This window comes from Triplophysa dalaica, chromosome 7 (assembly GCF_015846415.1).
Source record: "Triplophysa dalaica isolate WHDGS20190420 chromosome 7, ASM1584641v1, whole genome shotgun sequence".
In the NCBI taxonomy this organism is placed as follows: domain Eukaryota; kingdom Metazoa; phylum Chordata; class Actinopteri; order Cypriniformes; family Nemacheilidae; genus Triplophysa; species Triplophysa dalaica.
Window position 1 is genome coordinate 4,860,755 of NC_079548.1, and position 19,318 is coordinate 4,880,072.

Consider the following 19,318-nt stretch of genomic DNA (forward strand, 5'->3'; position numbering starts at 1 on the left):
CATTGCTGGTTCACGTTAGCCAAGACAACATTAACCATTGGGACCTTGTAATTTTCCATCCAGCAGCGATACAAAAACTTTAGGGTACAAAGCAAACTTTACATTACCATATAAACATATGAATTTAGTTTGGACTGTGATATTTACCCAAAAATAAGTCATCTCTCTCAAGACACTTCATTGCCATTGGGGAACACCTCTTAAATGCCACTATGCAAGTAAATGCTGACAACATGTACAGTCTAACATCTTTATTAAAATCAGCAATGAAAATTCACATTGTAAAGAGAACACCTCCACTGGAAACCACAGTTTCGTCACTCCTTTTCCCAGCAACGGCTCTCGCTGAAACACAAGAGTCAGAATATGAAACTGATGTCTTTTCATGGGGTTCAAACCAAAGTGAAAAACCTACTTTTCCTGGCACAGCTCTGCTCACAGGAACCAGAAGCAGGGTGGCACACCGCAGTACTACAGTGAATATAGATCTGAAAAACAAAGATCAGCTTTAGCAACAAATATAAAAAAGCAATTTAGATAAGGCTGTTAGGAAATCATACAGTCTCCTGCAGAGGGGCCAGTGATGATGGATCCACAAACGTAAACATCTTCACAACAAATCGCTTGACGTGGGTCGGGAACTGAAGACCAGACATGCCTAGTACAGGAACCAGTGTGGTCAGGTAACGGTCATCCTGGTAAGGACATCTTAAACAGAAGGGACAGTCAGGACTCCGCACACTTTCTGGACAAAGGCGGTGGGATTCTACTCACCCATCAACTAGAAGATCCCACTGGGGCAGACTGAGAGGACTAGGGGTTGATGTCGCCCAACAGTGTCCCAACATCAGGACAAGATTGGGGTCAGTCCTCTCCAAAATGCGCACCTCAACATACACAGGGTCTCGCAGGACTTTTGTGACTGGATACTCATCCTCACCGTAGTAGGACGTGTACGCCTCATCTCCTGCAGAGGTACACTTTACAGTTACAGTCCAATCTACAGTTTGAGACCAGTGCTACAAGGAGCACTCCTGAGAATTTTTTGAAGCCTAGCACATCATTACCTTCTGCGCAGCCTTTAGTGACACATTGGCCATCTGCCAGTCTAAGCTCCACCCTGAGGGGTCCAGGAGCAGCTACAGGGGAGGTGGTGGAACGGTGTTGACCTCCACAACCAGAGCTTCTACAGCAGTGGCAGAATATCTACACTGGAAGAGAAGTCTAGACAACAAAAAGTGAGGTTCTTACATCCGTTCAAGGATTCACAGTCCTGAGGGAAAACAAGTGACCTACTCAAATTGACTGTCCCTTGTGATGGAACCAAGAGGTCCAATCCCCACTTCATAGGATGAAGTCATTCTGTTTTCATACACCACATAACCATTTTCCTCCTACAGGCAAAAGCACAATTGACATCAAATCTGTTCCAGACATCAAACTCATCAATAGCATACTCACCATCATGCTGGTGCCACAGGCAGTGACTGGAAACTGGTATATGGCAAAGGAAGGCGTGGAACCAACAGCACCACAAGGTGCTTCATTTCCACCCAGCAGACGGACAGTGTCAAGACTCAGACGAGGCAGCGTAACATCTTTAGCCACCACCAACACAAACTGACCATCTCTCATACACTGGACAGTCACTTTAATGATAGAGAGGAAGTTACAGGAGAAAGCTTGGCAAGAAACATTTCACTGGTCTAACACCCTTACCTGACATCCCGTAATAACACTGCTGTCCATTAAAGCAGCAGTTTATAGCTTCACACTCGGCACCACTAATACCAGGTTGTCCACACTGGATCTGCTCATAATCAGCGACAGCACATTTTTCAAGAGGCTCTGACAGCACCACTGGCTTCTGATGTTGGAACTTCTGAGAAAACTGTTGTTCAGTTTGCTGGAAGACTGGCGATTGCAGCTCTTGGGGAAAATCGTTATCACTTTGAGAAATCCTCCGTCTGGCATGACAGACCGCACAAAGCCATACACAAATAGCCACAAGACAAACTGTTCCTGCCATCCTGACACAACCAGACGCTCTGAGACTTGTGTGTTTAGTCTTATATACTCTGCAAATCGTCAGTCATAAATTGTAGCTCCTCCTTGATCAATTAACAATGATTGTTCTCCGGACCTGCTGGAAGCTACAAACAGGGTGATTTCTGTTCACTCTCAAGATTTTATACGATCATGTTTTAACCAATCTCTACAAATCCAATGAAAGTAAATCATACTTTCAAAATGATAAGTTGTCAACATCTGTTTGTTGTTCATTGGAGCTAGGGTTTCTCAAAGTGTGGAGGGGGCGGCACACCGGTGGGGAATAGAGACATGACAGTTGGGGCGTGACAAACTGGAGGAAATTGTTTCATCTTCTTTAATTCCTTTACTTTTTGATCATACACTCAAACAAAACAACGACAATTGAATGTAAGCCTTACATAAAACAACATCAGAATGGGTCAGTTGTGGCCTAGTGGTTCGAGAGTTAGACTCGTAGCCAGAAGGTTGCTTGTTCAATTCCCAATGGGACCAGGGAATGACTGAAGTGTCCTTGAGCAAGGCACCTTACCCCCGTTTGCTCTGCAGCGAAAGGCTGCCCACTGCAACCTACTTGAACGTCACTTTGGATAAAAGCGTCTGTCAAATGAATAAATGTAAATTGAGAAAATGTCCCATGGAACCATAGTAGCCTTCGAGAATTATTTCACAGCCGAATGTTAATTGAAGCGGCACAAAACTTTAACGTGGAGAGGCAGTATGCGGTAGCGGGCATAAAAGTTAGTGAAGGAGTTTTTTTTTTTTTAATACATGTTATTATGTTTTTATCTTTACTCTTTATTATTATAGTTTGATTAACATAATGTGTGTGCCTTAATGAATTGAAGGGTTTTTATTAAATCTTACAGCATAAATATGTACACTAACAATGTTTGATATATGTCTCATGTAACCAAGGGTAAAATCTAAGCCGGTATATTAGAGTGCAGGACACGAGGTTCAACAGGATACAAGAATGTGTGGGGGTAGCAGCTGATAAAGCACGAGGTTCAACAGGATACCAGAATGTGTGTGAGAAACAGCTGATACGGCCTTGGGGCTGGGAGGAAGAGATATGAGAAAGTTGGATGTAGTGTGATGTTTTTCAGAGTTCTAAGAAAGCAGCCGTTTGGAGGAGATCACTCGACGTTGCGTCACTGAATGATTGGATAAGAAAGAGGTCCATCAAACTCAACCCAGCCTTACCATAGGCCCAGGACGAGAAGCAAGCCTCAAGACACACCTCACACATACACACATAAATATGTAAACACAACAGGAAACGGGGCTGTTCTTGATTATACTCTGTGCGGAGAGTGAGTGAGCAGGACAGCCCAGATCTGTGAATCAAACCAATAAACTTCTATTATTGTACCAAATGTCCAGTAAGACCAATTTTTGATCGCGCAGGACATCGTATGTCCTTCATTAGCAATGGATAAATTTGTGACATGGAATGAAAAAAAAAACTGGAAATTCTGTACCAGCAGACAAAACAACAACAGACACGGGACAAAGCTTTCCTTTGCTCAGTGGATAGCGTGGTGCTAGCAACGTCAAGTTTATGAGTTCGATCCCTGGGATTGCTCATTTGTAGATACAAGTGTATTATGTAATGCAATGCAAGTGGTTTTGTATAAAAGCGTCTGCCAAATGCGTGAATGTAAAGTGCATTACCATTTCGCTGGGGAAAGGTGGGTCTTGAAACCCTTCCCTATACCTCCAAAGTGGGGAATGGCAGAAAAAGTTTGAGAAACACTGATTTAAGCACTTCACACAACAGTTAGACATTACAACTAAAAATGTCATTTTAACAGATATGTACCAATACAGTATAATCAATTTGACAAAGTTTATGAAATTACAAAAAAAGTAAATAAATCAGAATCAGATGGAGCTTTTTTACCAAGTATGTTTAAACACAAGGATTTAACTTTGCGACGGGAGCTTAGTGCAGAAGAAAGTGTACACATGGTATATTGCAAATACACATTAAGTAAGAAAAAACAAATTAAATGAAAATAATAAAGCACTATTTACAAGAATTGAGATAAATATATAGGGTCAAAAACAACACATAAATTTGTTCTGGTGGTCAGTGCTCTGTGGTGCCGGCCAGGTGGCAACACTCCGAAGAGGGAGTGAGATGGGTGAGTGGGGTCCAAAGTGATTTTCTTGGCCCTTTGTCTCACTCTGGAGATGTAAAGATCTTGGGGTTTGGGCAGGGGGGCACCAATAATCCTCTCATCAGTCCTGACTGTTCGTTGTAGTCTCTTAATGTCTGATTTAGTATCTGAACCAAACCAGACAGTTACGGGTGAGCACAGGACAGACTCAATGATGGCTAAGTAGAACTGTGTGAGCAGCTCCTGCATCTTGAATTTCCTCAGCTGGCGAGGGAAGTACAAACTCTGCTGGGCTTTTTTAGCGATGGAGTTTATGTGAGTGTCCCACTTCAGGTCCTGAGAGATGGTAGTGCCCAGGAACCTGAATGACTACTCCAGCCACAGTGTGGTTCATATGGTGAGTGGGGGGAGTGGAGGGCCGATGATGGTAGTGTCATCTGCAAATTTCAGGAAAAAAATTCCCAGAAAAAAGTTGTACAAACTGCCAATTAATTTTTTTTCCAGAGAAAGTGACATAATGAATATTCTATCATTTTAGTGGAGAATTTGATCCGAACAGACGCCAGGCTGGCATTTTGTCACATTGTAGGTGAATGTATTGTTACATTTAATACCAATGCCATCATTGCTGCTCGCTCATTAATGTACTTTTGTCAACTACAAATAACATGTTCTATGGACTCCATTTAACCAGAATTCTCACATAATCCCGTTAGGTGATTATTTACTCAAATTAGGGTTTTATTCAACAAGGAGCTCCATCATATTCTTGATAAAATATCTTTCTCTTTGGTATTTTTTTAATCATCCTAAATGCTCCTTCTCTTTGAATACTATAAAGAATGACGTCCTGTATTTCCTGTATCCCATTTAATCTTCCATTCCTTAATGGTAAATGTTTTAATTTTAAGCTTCACCTTTAGCTAAATGAGATATTCAAACTTACCTCAACTACAAAGGCTTGTTTTGCTAACCTATCTTCTTCTTCATTGCCCGTTATACATCTATGTGCTGGTATCCACATACATATTACCATGATGTATATCTTTGAGTCCAAAGCAGTTGCCGACAGTTACGACACTCGATCTTGCCGCCGTGAGGTCACGTGGTTCATGTGAGGTCATGTGGTTCATGTGCCCTCAATAGTTTCAAACAAATCCGTGCTGTCAACCTATTTAAATGGATTTTAACAGGACAGATTACAGCAACATAAAATTAGTTAAATAATAGCACATTTTGTACTCTGATTATACTACCTTGACAACATTTATGGCACTATTTCGTCAGCAATTATTTTAGTTACAGCAAATCCGTTTGGGGGAAACTGAAAGTAATGGCCTTCAGTGCAATATTGGGAACTATAGTTACTTCCGCATTCCATTCTTTCCTATGGAGGTGTGTGTGAGTGTCGTAACTCTCATGTACTACTTCTCTGCTTGTATGTTTTCAAATTTCTCATTGGCTATATCCCGTCGACTTGATAAGAACGATTTTAGTGAATATGTACATATAACAATCTTTTAGACTTGTATCTCCTCAATCCACTGTTTTGCTGCAGGGTTGTGCACTGTGTGAATGACAAGTTCTTATAATAATGACATCAGCACGACTTTTGGTCTGCCACGCCCCGAATGAAGTTGAACTGTCAAACTTCGTTGTAAAACAAGTACTAGACCTAAACCAAAATATTTCCTTAACATGCTCACTAAATAGAAAACAGGTTATATTAAAGCTGCTGTATTCATAGCAAGTGGTATCCAGATAATTCACTAAATTTATGTCAGTTTTTTGTTAAGACTCAAGAGTAACTTTATTAATTGGAAGGTATGCTACTAGTATGTATTCACCGTCCTTAGCTTTTATTTTTAAAGAAAACTGTTTGTCTATGCAAGTTAACTTGTTGATACTTTCATTATGATAATGGCTGTCATGTTGACATTTAGGCAAACCTGATTTATTCTTGTAATTAGTGATTTCATTCTGAATGTTTTTAATGAAAACGTTCAATTTAAAAATACATTTTGTACGGTTAACAATGTAGTTTTATTAAAATATTACCCAATACATTGAGTGAACAGATATCCCACCTATGTTTTTACAGTCAATATATCTGAGGTAAGACTGGGCTAATTTTTACACAATTGAAATTAGGCCATGACTGAAGTAATCATCAAAAAGTCTTGCATGTAATATCAGAACTCATACAATAAACATTTTACAAAAAAGACTGAGGATGATCAAATAAATAATATGTAAATGATGGTCTATCCTCATTAATTTCTTGGGGTCTGGGGACCGATTCTCCAAATCCATCCGAACAACAGCCACCATGTTGAGGATCATAAGATCTATCAGCTGGTAATTTACACCAAAAAAGCTTTTTGGCATCACCAGATCTCAAACTGTGGGTCTTTGAGGAAAAGCTTTCTGGATTCAATTCTGTTGTTGAAAAGCCTACAGGATTATAAACATTGACATTACAGTCCAGCACAAATAATCACATCATCATAAACAAAGACATTCATGGTTTTGGGCTGTATAATGTCAATATGTACAGTACACAACATCTGGGGAGAGGGACTATGCCCCGTATGGGGGATGATCACATGGATGTTCTAGAGTAAACAAACAGATGACTGATTTTATATCTATTGTTTCTACTCCTATTCATCAACTCTGTACGATATGTAAATATTGTTGAAAGCACAAAGCTTTTTTGTCCAGTTTATGGGGAATGTTGGATAACTATTTTGACGTGCAGGCTCCAAATTTACACGTTCCAGTCACGTGAGAGTCACTAATAGTCTTGTGAGTGAACCTAGTTTTAGTTTCAGCTTAATGTCTTTTCCTCGTCTCATCCCCTCTCCTATGAGTTCATGTCAGTCTCTACTATGCTCTCAAATGAAGTCAAAATGCTAATAAAATACTTTTACATCTCCACACACGCAAGAAACCAAACATGAAGCTGTAATGAATGTGTATGTCAACATGGATTAAGCTCTTAAATCAAAGAGCAATGAAAGCACTTTAACCCAAAGTCTGTGTCACTGATGATGCTCACACACACCTCACTGTATTTATGTTACTGACATGATTTTCAGTGCTCCAGCGTCAGTGATGCTATTGCCACTAAAACTGAACAACACACAAACAAAAGCCAGAATAAAACACATAAATATCACAGAATAATATAAAATATTCACTATTTCTCTCTCTGTCTTTCACTCACTCAATGTTTTGTGCTTTGTGGAGGTTTGGCAGCAGGACATCCAAACTCTGATCAGTTAGATGACACTGACTGAGATCCAGTTCTGCTAGACCTTCAGAATGTTCCAGAACCAGAGCAAGTCCTCTACAGACCTGCAGGTCCAGATGAGTCTGACTGAGATCCACTTCTTCACCCAGAGCCCGAGAAAGACATTCAGCTTTCCCATCATCCACATGAGAGAGAAACTGAAGCAGCATTGATTTACCACACCTGAAACAGAGAGAGAGATGTTTTATATGTTTATATTTGTATTTATATCTCTGTGTGTATGAATCATAGATGTTCATGTTTGCTCACTGGAGTTTAACAGAGTGTAAGATTGTGAAGAGTTGATCTATTCCAGCTGTATTCATCTGACAGTCGTGTAGATTCAGCTGTGTGAGGGTGTGTGTATCTCTATAAACTCTCTGAATGACTGTAGACATCACATGACAGTCCTCAGTAGTCAGTTGTAGAGTCTGTGTGGGGGTGTCTTCTGTCAGGTCCAGTGCAGAACAACAGGAGAAGTCCAGCTTGTGCTGCAGGGCAGAGAGCAGAACCGCTGACTCCTCCTGCTGGACATCAGGGGAACTGCAGCAGCGAAGCATTCTCAGTAGCAGCACTCTGTCCACACTGAAAACAAATAAAACGTCAGATTTGTACAATTTAATAACACATCAACATAAAAAAGGTAAAATAAAGATAGGACCTGAGGAAGGAGACATGACTGAGGAGAGGCAGAAAGCTCTCTAGCTCCTCCTCTGGTATGGAGGTCCACAGCATGTTGAGTGTAAGTCCAGTGCGGTTTTGCAGTATAAAGCGCAGAAATGCACAGTGGACAGAGTCCAGCGCTCTGTTCTGCAGGTTAATGCAGTTCTTCACTGAACTCAACAGACCGGACACAAACCCTAAAGATCTGGTCTCATAGATCTCGCTCATTAAAGACATCATGATGGTGGAGCTCATCCTACACAAAAATCAATTACATTTCACTGTTAATGTGTTCATAATAAGGGTTAAGTAAGGGATTTCCCCCAGCTATTTTAAGTCTTTTGTCATGTTGCTTACTGTTGAAAGTGAATCCTGTTTAGAAAGGGCAGAAATTCTCTGATGTTGAGTGACATGTCGATTTCTTTAAGGTCCACAGTGACGTGTGAAATATCATGCTGCAGGAAATATTGTAGTTTTTTGAAGCTTAAGGAACAGGAAGTCAAATCTCCACCCATTTTCTTCAGGAAGCATAATGTCAGTTCCTCCTCCTGAGCTTCATACACACATTCCGCCAATGTCTGTAGAATCTCTTCAGGCAGTCTAAACACACACATAGTGCCTTATATTTTATTTAACGTTAAAAATCTGTGCAGCGATCCTGTATTTATGATCAAATTTACACCATAATTAAAACATAAACGAATACTGAAACAATCTACAAAAAGCATGGATAATAATAGGTTCTTTAAACGGGGTGCACAGGCATGCACACATAAAAACACACACACCTGAGAGTCACTGGGCTCTGCTGAGACAGAAGGAGAATCAAAGAGAGAGACTTCATCCTGCAGTCGCTCAAGTTCAAACACTGGACAGTCCAGAGTCTCAGAAGAGAAGCCAAACTGCTCAGAACTCTGGACATCTCGCTGTCTGACCGCCGTTTATCATTCAGATCAACTGAGAGTTCATTTACACTGACAGGAACTTTTGAAGACCTCAAAGCACGCACAGTTCTCACCACCATATAACCACTCAGCCTGAGAAAAGAACAAAGTACAAATAGTAAAATCTGTAAATATTTAAAACTTTTAATTTGTCATATTCGGTCCTGTACCTGAGTGTTTGAATGTTTGTGATGTGTCTGAAGAGAAGTCTTGTTCCTCTGAGAGAGATGGCCTGAGGTCTCACAGTTAAAGTGAGTTTGTCAGCAAACAGACGTAAGATTCCGGCCACAAACCTGCAGATGCTACTTGGCAACCTTCCCTCGAGACTGAGGTTAAAGTCCAGAGCCTGTAACAGTGAGTTCACCAGCTCTGGATTCTGTCTGAACTCGGCCAGTTTAAAAAGACTCAACACACAGCGCTCGCCACCACTGAAAAATACAGATAAACTAGTTACTGTAGTTTACATTGTATGCAAATTATGACAATTCTAAAACTATAAAAGGTTTGTTGCAAATGTTTGTACAGTGATTTGCACGAAGGACTAAGTAACACAAGCTTTTTACAATAACTTTTTAAGACCATGATTTTAAAGTGGACATAAATTTATATTGACATTCACATGGTGTTTGAACACAGATGTGTCTCCAGTGCGGGTAAAAAAACATAATAGATACAATAATCTTCAAAAGGTCTTTCAATCTGAGTTATTGAGAGCAAAGTGGATTAATTTCATGTTTCAAGGATTTGAGCAAATTCATTTCACCTGACTTTATCACAAACAAGGGTCAGTACAATGCTTCAGTGTCAGGTGAAGTCAGTATGTGCAATGGTTCTCAAACTTTTCTCAAACACATTTACACAGTCCTTACCTCAGTTGTGAGATGTAGGGCAGACACTGAAGGAAACTCATCACTTCACTCTCTTCATCGGTCCATCCTCTCAGCTCTACTGGTTTCTTCTCTGTTTGGAGCTTCAACACTTCCAGGAGGATGGAGGTCTTTCTCTTTGAGAGATCTATGATCCAGACATCAGGTGATGACTGTATATAAACTGACTGTAAGGCTGGAAGTAAACTCCTGCCAGATTGATTCTCATAGTCCTTCACATTTGAGTAAAGATCCAGCAGAAAATGACCCCTTCTAGAGCAGTTTGTATTTTCATAAGGAAAAGATGTGTATGTGCAGACTGAAGTCAACAGTTTCAGCGTCTGATCTCCTGATTGTCTCTCAGTTTCTGCTGCTTCAACAAAGAGGCTCTTAAGAATGATGGATTCAAGACTAGAACAATGGGAGAAGATTCTGGTTGAAAGAGAAAAATATAAAATATAAATACATGTTATAATGCACTATTTTATAATGCATGTTATAATGCACTACATGTTATAGTGACTATTCAATTAAATTGTAGCGCTTTTCACAATCTGCATTGTTCCAAAGGAGCTTTACAGGAGAAAATAAGAAAAACAGAAAAACACAGTAAAGGTAAAACGCAGCACAGTGCATGGTGTTTATAGAACAAGCAAGATCATTCTAATAAATAATATCTCATAAATATAGTCTCCCCGTGAGCCTTTACTTACTGTAGAGTAAGCAAGACTGTATTTGCTCTTGGTTGGGGATGGAATTGCCTGAAACTGGAGCTGGTATGGTATAATTTTCCACTACATTAGGTTTACTTGACTAGAGCTACCCTTTATATTTGTCGACAGTCTTTTAATAGTTCTCAGAATATCAAAATCTTATACTTATCAAATATATCAAATCGATACTTTTCATACTTGGCTCCTAAACTTTGGAAAAGCTTCCCCAGCCAGGTTCAGGATTGAGAAGTACTCAATCAGTCTAAAACTAGACTAAAAACAAATCTCATCAATATAGCTTACACCTAACTCACCGATAACACTCACCATGCATTCTATGCTGCAATATAGTACTCTTTTTGGAACCGAACACACAGACATCCATAATAATGTGTCACTTTCTTATATTTTCTGTGATTGGCCTCTAAGCTATCAGTTTTTGCTTTACATGTCCCGTCCTCGGGTTCACAACACGAGAAGTCATCCCTCCAAGCAGTTGTTATTGTTGTAATATGCCAGAGGAAAACTGACTCTACCGGTCGAGTGTGGCCTCTCCCAAGTTATTTTTTTTCTACACTCATACACACATATACATCTATAGTGGAGTTTTGGATCCTTGCCATCGTTACTCACTGGGAGACTGCTGATTAAGTTTAATCTATAAATACAAACAACACACATGCACGTTAACATGCTGTATATTAAAAAATATATTCTTTCCACACTTTTTGGTACTACTGCAAATTGTTCTAGTAGATATATTGTAATTTTAGGCTCCCAGTCCTGATAAGGATATTTAAAATAATAATATACCTAAATTAAACATACTCCAATTGAATAATTTATAGTTTCTGACAATCCACTGATATCAGTGTCCATTACATAGAGAAATACTTGCAATAATACCATATCTACCATTTCTTAATACCGTATATACTCTTTCATTTTTCAGAGTATTCATTTATAAGTTTTTATCATGATGTATGTAAAGCTTCTTTGTAACAATGAAAATTGTGAAAAGCGCTATATAAATAAAATTGAATTGAAAATTGAATATTTTCTCAATGCTTAGAGAGTGAAGAATAATAAGTGCATATTGAACCTATTCTTCTTGTTTAATTGTCTTTTTTTTCCATCTATATACTATTTGCCAACTACTGGACGGCAAGCAGTCTGGCTTCAAAACAAACCGCTCTCCTGAGACTGCACTGCTATCGGTCACAGAAGCACTGCGGCAAATGGCGGAATCTAAATCGTCTGTCCTGATTCTGCTAGAATTATCTTTAGCGTTCGACACTGTCAATCATCAGATACTGCTAGCAACCCTGTCATCACTAGGAATCTCAGGCACTGCTCACCACATGATCACTAGGGTCCCTCAGGAATCTGTGCTCGGACATCTCCTTTTCTCCATCTACAGTACATCCTTGGAACCCATCACATGGGCAAACGGCTTATGCTATCACTGTTATGCTGATGACACCCAGATTTACATCTCATTTCACCGAGACGATACCACTGTAGCAGCTTGCATTACCGCCTGCCTAGAAGACATCGCAGCTAGGATGAAAGATCATCACCTCCAGCTGAACCCTTCCAAGACAGAACTAATTGTCTTTCAGGCACACCCCATGGTGCAACACGATCTCATCATCCAACTTGGCAATACCCCAAACACTCCTTTCAAAACGGCCAGGACCCTCGGAGTCATGTTTGATGAACAGCTGCCCTTCAATGATCACACTGCAAAGACAATGAGGTCATCTCACTGACCATGCGACACAACTCCTTGTCCAGGCCCTTGTAATCTCAAGGTTAGACTGCTGCAATGCTCTCCTTGCTGGTCTTCCTGCAAAGGCTATCAAACCTATCCAACTGGTTCCGAATGCAACGGCACGCCTCATCTTCACACAGCCCAAATGGGCTCATATTACACTCCTTTTCATCTCTCTCCACTGACTACTGGTTGAAGCCCATATCAGATTCAAGTCAGTGATGCTTGCCTACAGGACTATCATTGGATCTGCACTGGCACACTTTCACACCCTCCTACATTCCTACACCAAATCAAGAACCCTGCATTCAGCAAAACAGCAGCGTCTTGTATTGTTTTCTCAAAAGGGCAGTAAATCACATTCCCGCTCATTCTCATTTAAAACTCCTTCATGGTAAAACATTCTTCCTTTTTTTTTAAACTAATACTCTCTCTTTCTCTCAACAGATATTGTTCTGGCTTTTGTGGAAAGTAGTCACTTTGTATTAGCACCTATTGTATTATTGCTCCTGTATGACATATCGCTTTATTGCTTCCTGAACTCTCTGTTAGTCGATTTGGATAAAAGTCTGCTAAATGGCTAAATGTACATAAATAACTTTAGGGTTTAAAATAATGTTACTCTCTAATACCTTTAACAACACCCAAATCATAACAATGATCAGGTACCTCAGCTTTGAGATGTATGGCAGACATTTGAGAAGACACATCACTGTACTGCATTCGATTAACCATCCTCTCATCTCTACAGGTTTCTTCTCTGTCTGGAGCTTCAACACTTCCAGGAGGATGGGGGTCTTTCTCCTGAGACATCTATGATCCAGACATCAGGTGCCAGATAAACTGACTGTAATGCTGGAAGTAAACTCCTGCCTGTTTGAGTCTCATAGTCCTTCACATGCGAGTAAAGATTCAGTAGAAATTCACTTTGTTCAGTGCCGTCTATATTTTCATAAGGGAAAGATGTGTATGTGCAGACTGATGTCAACAGTTTCAGCATCTGATCTCCTGTTTGTGTCTCACTGTCTATTGCTTTGATAAACAGTCTTAAAGTAAATGTTGCATTACTGGGATCAGGGTAAAAAAATCTGTTTAAAAAGAAAAAGAAACACACCTGAATGCTAATTATAATGAATAAAGTGCGAAACTATAACATAAAACAAGTAATGCTCAACAGAGTCTCTGTAAACACACTGCCTGGTTACGCAAAATCCCCAGTCCAAGGATGTTAAAGCGACAACGAGCCGTTTTGGTGTATGGTTCCCCATTAGGTTGATAAGCGCAATTGTCTGTTATCAATGTCATAAATACTGTCGCTGTATAAGCTTCCACGTGGGCAGCGCAATATATGTGAATTTGTTGACTAAGCAGAATCCGCTGTTATATCATGTCACTTCATAAACTGTGCATGTACCAAAGCGCAATTTTGACTCCCACAGGGTATACTACTGGGCTATTCTAGCACAGACTAGATTCTAAGGTCGCAGCTGGTTATTAGCTGTTAGCGCATATCGTGTTAGCTACATAGCAGCTAACTTGCTAACGTTAGCTACTTAACACATTTGCAGCCACCCAAAAAATCTAATGTTTTATGTTTGTTTCGTTTTATACAAAGATATGCTTAATATAAGTGACTGATTGAGCTAGTCACCATTTACTATCATTTTAATTTGCTTGGAAGACTCTAATCTGCCCAAACATTCAGTTACCTCAGTTGTTTGATGTAGGGCAGACACTGAAGGAAACTCATCACTTCACTCTCTTCATCTGGACATCCTCTCAGCTCTACTGATTTCTTCACTGTTTGGAGCTTCAACACTTCCAGGAGGATGGAGGTCTTTCTCTCTGAGAGATCTATGATCCAGACATCAGGTGCCTGAAAAACTGACTTTAATGCTGGAAGTAAACTCCTGCCTGTTTGAGTCTCATAGTCCTTCACATGCGAGTAAAGATCCAGCAGAAAATCACTCTGTTTAAAGTGGTAACAGTTTTCATAAGGAAAATTCCTGTATGTACAAACCGATGTCAACAGTTTCAGCATCTGATCTCTTGTATGTATCTCAGTTTCTGCTGCTTTAATGAAACAACGCGCAATAAATCCTTCTGCAGTAACATTACCACCACCATAAAATCTGTTTAAAAAAGAAAATGTCAAAACATTTTTTTTAATGTTACAGTTTGATTCAGGGCCACATGGTGTTCAAAATATAATACAACTTAAAATAATAAAAGACAAAAATAATTATTGATCATCAATGATCAATTTAATGCAATTCAATTTAAATGAAACAGTTTACATTTTAAAAGGAAAATAAAGTTAGACATAAAACCCATAACAACTGCAGTGCTCACTATAAAAAGTAAATCAAGGCTATTTATCTTTCTTTTTTGCCACCATGAGCTTGTATTGTTGATGTCATATTTTTATCAAGTACAACCTTTTAGATACACTTACTCACATTAACACACATACCACAAGACTGTACTTAATAGCCCGATAAATATTACAAAACGTTACCTCAGTTGTGAGATGTAGGGCAGACACTGAAGGAAACTCATCTCTTCACTCTCTTCATCTGTCCATCCTCTCAGCTCTACTGGTTTCTTCTCTGTTTGAGCTTCAACACTTCCAGGAGGATGGAGGTCTTTCTCTTTGAGAGATCTATGATCCAGACATCAGGTGATGACTGATAAACTGACTGTAATGCTGGAAGTAAACTCCTGCCTGTTTGAGTCTCACAGTCCTTTGCGCGTGAGTAAAGATCCAGCAGAAAATCACTCTGTTCATAGTTGAGATATGTCAACGAGCTGGTATCCCAGACTAAAGTCAACAGTTTCTGCATCTGCTCTCCAGTCAGTCTCTTAGTTTCTGCTGCTTTAATGAAGAGTCTCAAAAGAAATTTGGATTGTTTACTAGTATTACTATTTACAAAGCTGCAGAAGAGGGAAAAAACAATACAATGAGTACAAAAATTACAATAAGCGTAAGAAGTAAAAACATACTGTAACACAGGAAATAATGTACAATTTGTCTCCTCCCTTACCATACATTGTTTTTTTTATTTCAAGCTAGGCAGAAGCAAAATTTGTATATTTTAATTAAATGAAAAAGAAAAATGAGAGATAAGTTACCTCAGTTGTGAGAAGTAGGGCAGACACTGAAGGAAACTCATCACTTCACTTTCTTTCATTGGAAATCCTATCAGCTTTACTGGTTTCTTCTCTGTTTGGAGCTTCAACACTTCCAGGAGGATGGAGGTCTTCCTCTTTGAGAGATCTATGATCCAGACATCAGCAGAAGACTGAAAAAGCAGCTTACATGCAGGAAGTAAACTCCTGCCTGTTTGAGTCTCATAGTCCTTCACATGTGAGCAAAGATCCAGTAAAAAATCTGTGTGACAAATGTGAGTATACTTCCCATGTACATGCCGTGAACAATGAAAAGGGAACGCTTTATAACTGCACACCGAAGAAAGCAAAGTAGAATGCCTCTTTTCTCCAACTGTCTTGTATTCCGCTGCTACAATGAGACTTAGCAGGTACCGTATGACAGATGATTTAGTGGAATCTTCATAAAGACTAAAACATCTAAACCTAAACAGAAACATAGCCAAGCATTACAACAATAGGCAACAACAAGATGCAAATATACACTATATAAAGTTTTTATTGGAAAGCCCCATTCTCATGAACAGGTTTGACAACTTTAGTCGTTCCCAAACAAGAAAGAATAAAATATTCTTAACTACATCCTCTCACCCCAACTGTGAAATGTAGGGCAGACAGTGCAGGAATTGCACGACTTCACTCTTTTCATCTGTCCATCCTCTCAGCTCTACTCGTTTCTTCACTGTCTGGAGCTTCAACACTTCCAGGAGGATGGAGGTCTTTCTCTTTGAGAGATCTATGGACCAGACATCAGGTAATGACTGGAAAACAAGTTGTAATGCTGGAAGTAAACTCCTGCCTGTTTGAGATTCATAGTCTTTCACATGCGAGTAAAGATCCAGCAGGGCATCAGCCCGTTCTGTGGGGTTTTTGTAAACTGTGAAAGAGTTGCAACAGCAATATGATGTCATCCTCTCATCCTCCATGGAAGTTTTTTTAACAGACACTTTATGAATGAATTGTAGCAAGAATTTGATTTGATTGAAATCAGATTTCCATGGTTTTAATCTGTAAAAGAAAAACACACAACATTACACAAAATATTTAAAAATATTCTGCGGGGGACAGATTTCTCCCTTCTACTCAGTAGCCTACCTGATCTGTGGTGAACAGGAGAGAATCATGATCATTCCTGTGTCAGATACAGTGCGGTTCTGTAAATTCAGATGAACTTCTTTATGTCTGGATTGACTGATCACATAAGACAAAGCACAACTCTGATGAGGGTCCAGATTCACATCAATGTCCAGCTGATGCTTCATCTTCTCCAGAAACATCAAGCAAGCGTTAGATGACTGAAGCTCATACAAGCACTGACACACATAGAGAAGATCAATGTCTTCATCTTCACTCTGAGGTTTGAGGAAAGTGTCCAAAGGTTTCTCAATGAAGCATTCTGATGTTTTCCTCATCTGATCCTCTGAGAAGAGACACTTGAGGAGTTTGTTGTTATGTTCTCCCAGAAGTCCACACAGGAAAAGCAGAACATGTCTCATGTGTTGATTCTCTTCAGTCTGACACAGTTTCAAGACTTTCTCAATTTCATATGGATTCTCAACAAGCCACAGAGCTGAGAAGAATTCCTGCATTGTGTTGTGGAGAAATGCACAGTATTTGGTTTCAGACGTCAGACTGTCTCTTATTGGGATCATTTTCAGAAAAGCATGACAAATATTAGTTTCATCACTGCTGATCTCTGGAAGGTTCAGACTTTTCTGCTTAGTTGCACTGAATGCATTTATCATCAAGAGATAAAGCTGATCTTTGATCTCTTTCAAATATTCATCAATTTCCCAAAGGTTTTTATCCCCATATTTCATCAAAGCATGAAAGAAAATGTGGATGTTCATGTTTGTGACTGTGTGTGGATTGTTGAGCACTGTGTCGTCTTTGAGAAGAATCATATTTGCAATCATGAACGCAAACATTGGCACATAGCTGAGACTGAACAGCTCTTGATTGTTCAACACCACATTCAGAAGATCAGGATTGTGACCCAACGTCATCTGATAGTAAGTTCTGATGGACTCTTCACTGAATCCTTGAACATACACTTTCTTTGTGGTCAAATCTGAGAAAAAATGTGTATCTTCCATCTCTGTTCTGTATGTTATTATGACCTTTGCCTCATGTAGCACATCATGATTCATGATCATCTTCAAGACAGAATCCTCTTGCACGTGAGTGACACCATCAAATATGAAAACAACATTCTTAGCATTGACCTTCATATCTTGAAGCACTTCCTGTTGGTATTCTTCTTTTGCTTTTACATACACATCAAACAAAAGAGATTCCAAAGTCATACGTTTATTGCTATGGGACAAAATGTTTTCATTAAAGTAAAACATGTAGTATGGCTCTGTGCCTTTCTTCTCCGTCCACAGACGCAACATTTGCTGTGCGATTGTGGTTTTTCCTATCCCAGGTTTGCCAATCAGTAGAATGTTCCTGTCCATCCATCTCAGTAGATCTGCAGGTGAAACGGTTTCTTTCTGGTTAGGAATATAAGCTCCCAGCTTTTTATATTGTTGGTTTTTCACCACATATTCCTCCCCTGAAGCGAGAGGTATGAAATGGAAATTTTCTTGCTGTTTGTGGAGCAGATACTTAGTGCTCTGTTGTTCCGTCTGGTTCTCCAGAACACTTTTTGCTTTCATCTTAAGCTGTGTCTGGTAGCCTTTACAGGGTTTTGTGCCTAAAATTGCAAAATATAAAGAACTATTTTACCATTGTAAAAACTGTTTTAACATGTTTTGGCTGTATACAAGAACTACAGCACGCAAAAGTAATGTCTCACATCCACATCTCTCATTTATTTTCAGCCTCAAATGAGTGTAAATGAAATCACTCACCAAATGAATAGATGGTCTCTGAATCTTCCCTGAAGGAGTAACGTTTGATCCAGTTATGTAAAGTAGGGCGTAACGTCCTCTTCCAAGTGAAATCCAAAATCTTGAGTAACTCATAACTGGCTGTTTCCCCTTCATTAATGACTCGATCTAATATATATCTGGCTTTATCCTGCTCTCCCCACTTCGCTTTGACAGCCTTCACATCATGGTCATTAAAAACCCTCCGCTGATAAAGATTCTCAACAATGACTGGAAAGTTTTGCATTTGAGACACCAGGTTCCCAAAGGTCTTTCTGAGGTAGACAACAGCGACTGCTGGTTATGGGCCATTTTGCAGGTCCTGGGAGACAAGCAGCAAATACTGCAGAGAAAGAACACTCATCAACATTCATTTCACCAGATGAATGGACATCTCTTGCTTACAATAAAAACGCAACAATAACGTTTTGCGTTTGTTTGCCATTAGCCTACATATAACGTTTACACTTTTCCTAAAATAAAACCCACATCAGTCGTCACGCCACATTCATGCAGTTTTCATAGAAAGCGCGTGCGTGACATTCGTGTTAATTTACCTGAAGGTTTATTGACAATGTGCTAAACGACCTCATTTTCCAACTGCAGTGAATTTCATTCCCAAATAGCCTACAAAAAGCGAAACAGATTACTATCATGTAAAACTCACCTCTATGTGGCCTATATATGTGTTTATCTTTTCGAATACGGAGTGAAGAAAACTCAATTGAAGTTTCATTTTGTTGGGTGTACTGCGTTTACATTTTCCGCACCTGCAGTCAATTTTCACACTCAGGTTACAGTCAACATCAGTTTCGCTTCCGCAAGTTAACAGAGGTGTGTTCATGAA

At 39.5% G+C, this 19,318-nt stretch overlaps 1 protein-coding gene and 1 pseudogene across 2 annotated transcripts; both read right to left on the reverse strand.

Moving 5' to 3' along the window:
• Positions 1-254: 254 nt before the first annotated feature.
• LOC130425782 (zona pellucida sperm-binding protein 4-like) lies at positions 255-4,424 on the reverse strand (annotated as a pseudogene).
• A 1,778-nt stretch (positions 4,425-6,202) lies between these two features.
• LOC130425872 (uncharacterized) lies at positions 6,203-19,276 on the reverse strand. Of its 2 annotated transcripts, XM_056752294.1 has the most exons (11): positions 14,949-15,129; positions 14,140-14,562; positions 9,947-10,375; positions 9,248-9,505; positions 8,922-9,170; positions 8,491-8,733; positions 8,132-8,389; positions 7,741-8,055; positions 7,405-7,653; positions 7,243-7,310; positions 6,203-6,629 (listed from the first exon to the last, which is right to left on the reverse strand). In XM_056752294.1, the coding sequence occupies exons 1-10, from the start codon at positions 14,987-14,989 to the stop codon at positions 7,253-7,255; spliced, it is 2,523 nt and encodes an 840-aa protein (XP_056608272.1). In that variant the 5' UTR covers positions 14,990-15,129; the 3' UTR covers positions 6,203-6,629; positions 7,243-7,252. The 2 variants fall into 2 exon arrangements, 1 of the variants encoding a protein (XP_056608272.1); XR_008907106.1 differs by lacking the exons at positions 6,203-6,629; positions 7,243-7,310; positions 7,405-7,653; ... (4 more) ...; positions 9,248-9,505; positions 9,947-10,375 and adding exons at positions 15,563-16,024; positions 16,190-16,606; positions 16,694-18,296; positions 18,454-18,814; positions 19,139-19,276 and having other exon boundaries at positions 14,427-14,562; positions 14,949-15,364.
• Positions 19,277-19,318: the final 42 nt, after the last annotated feature.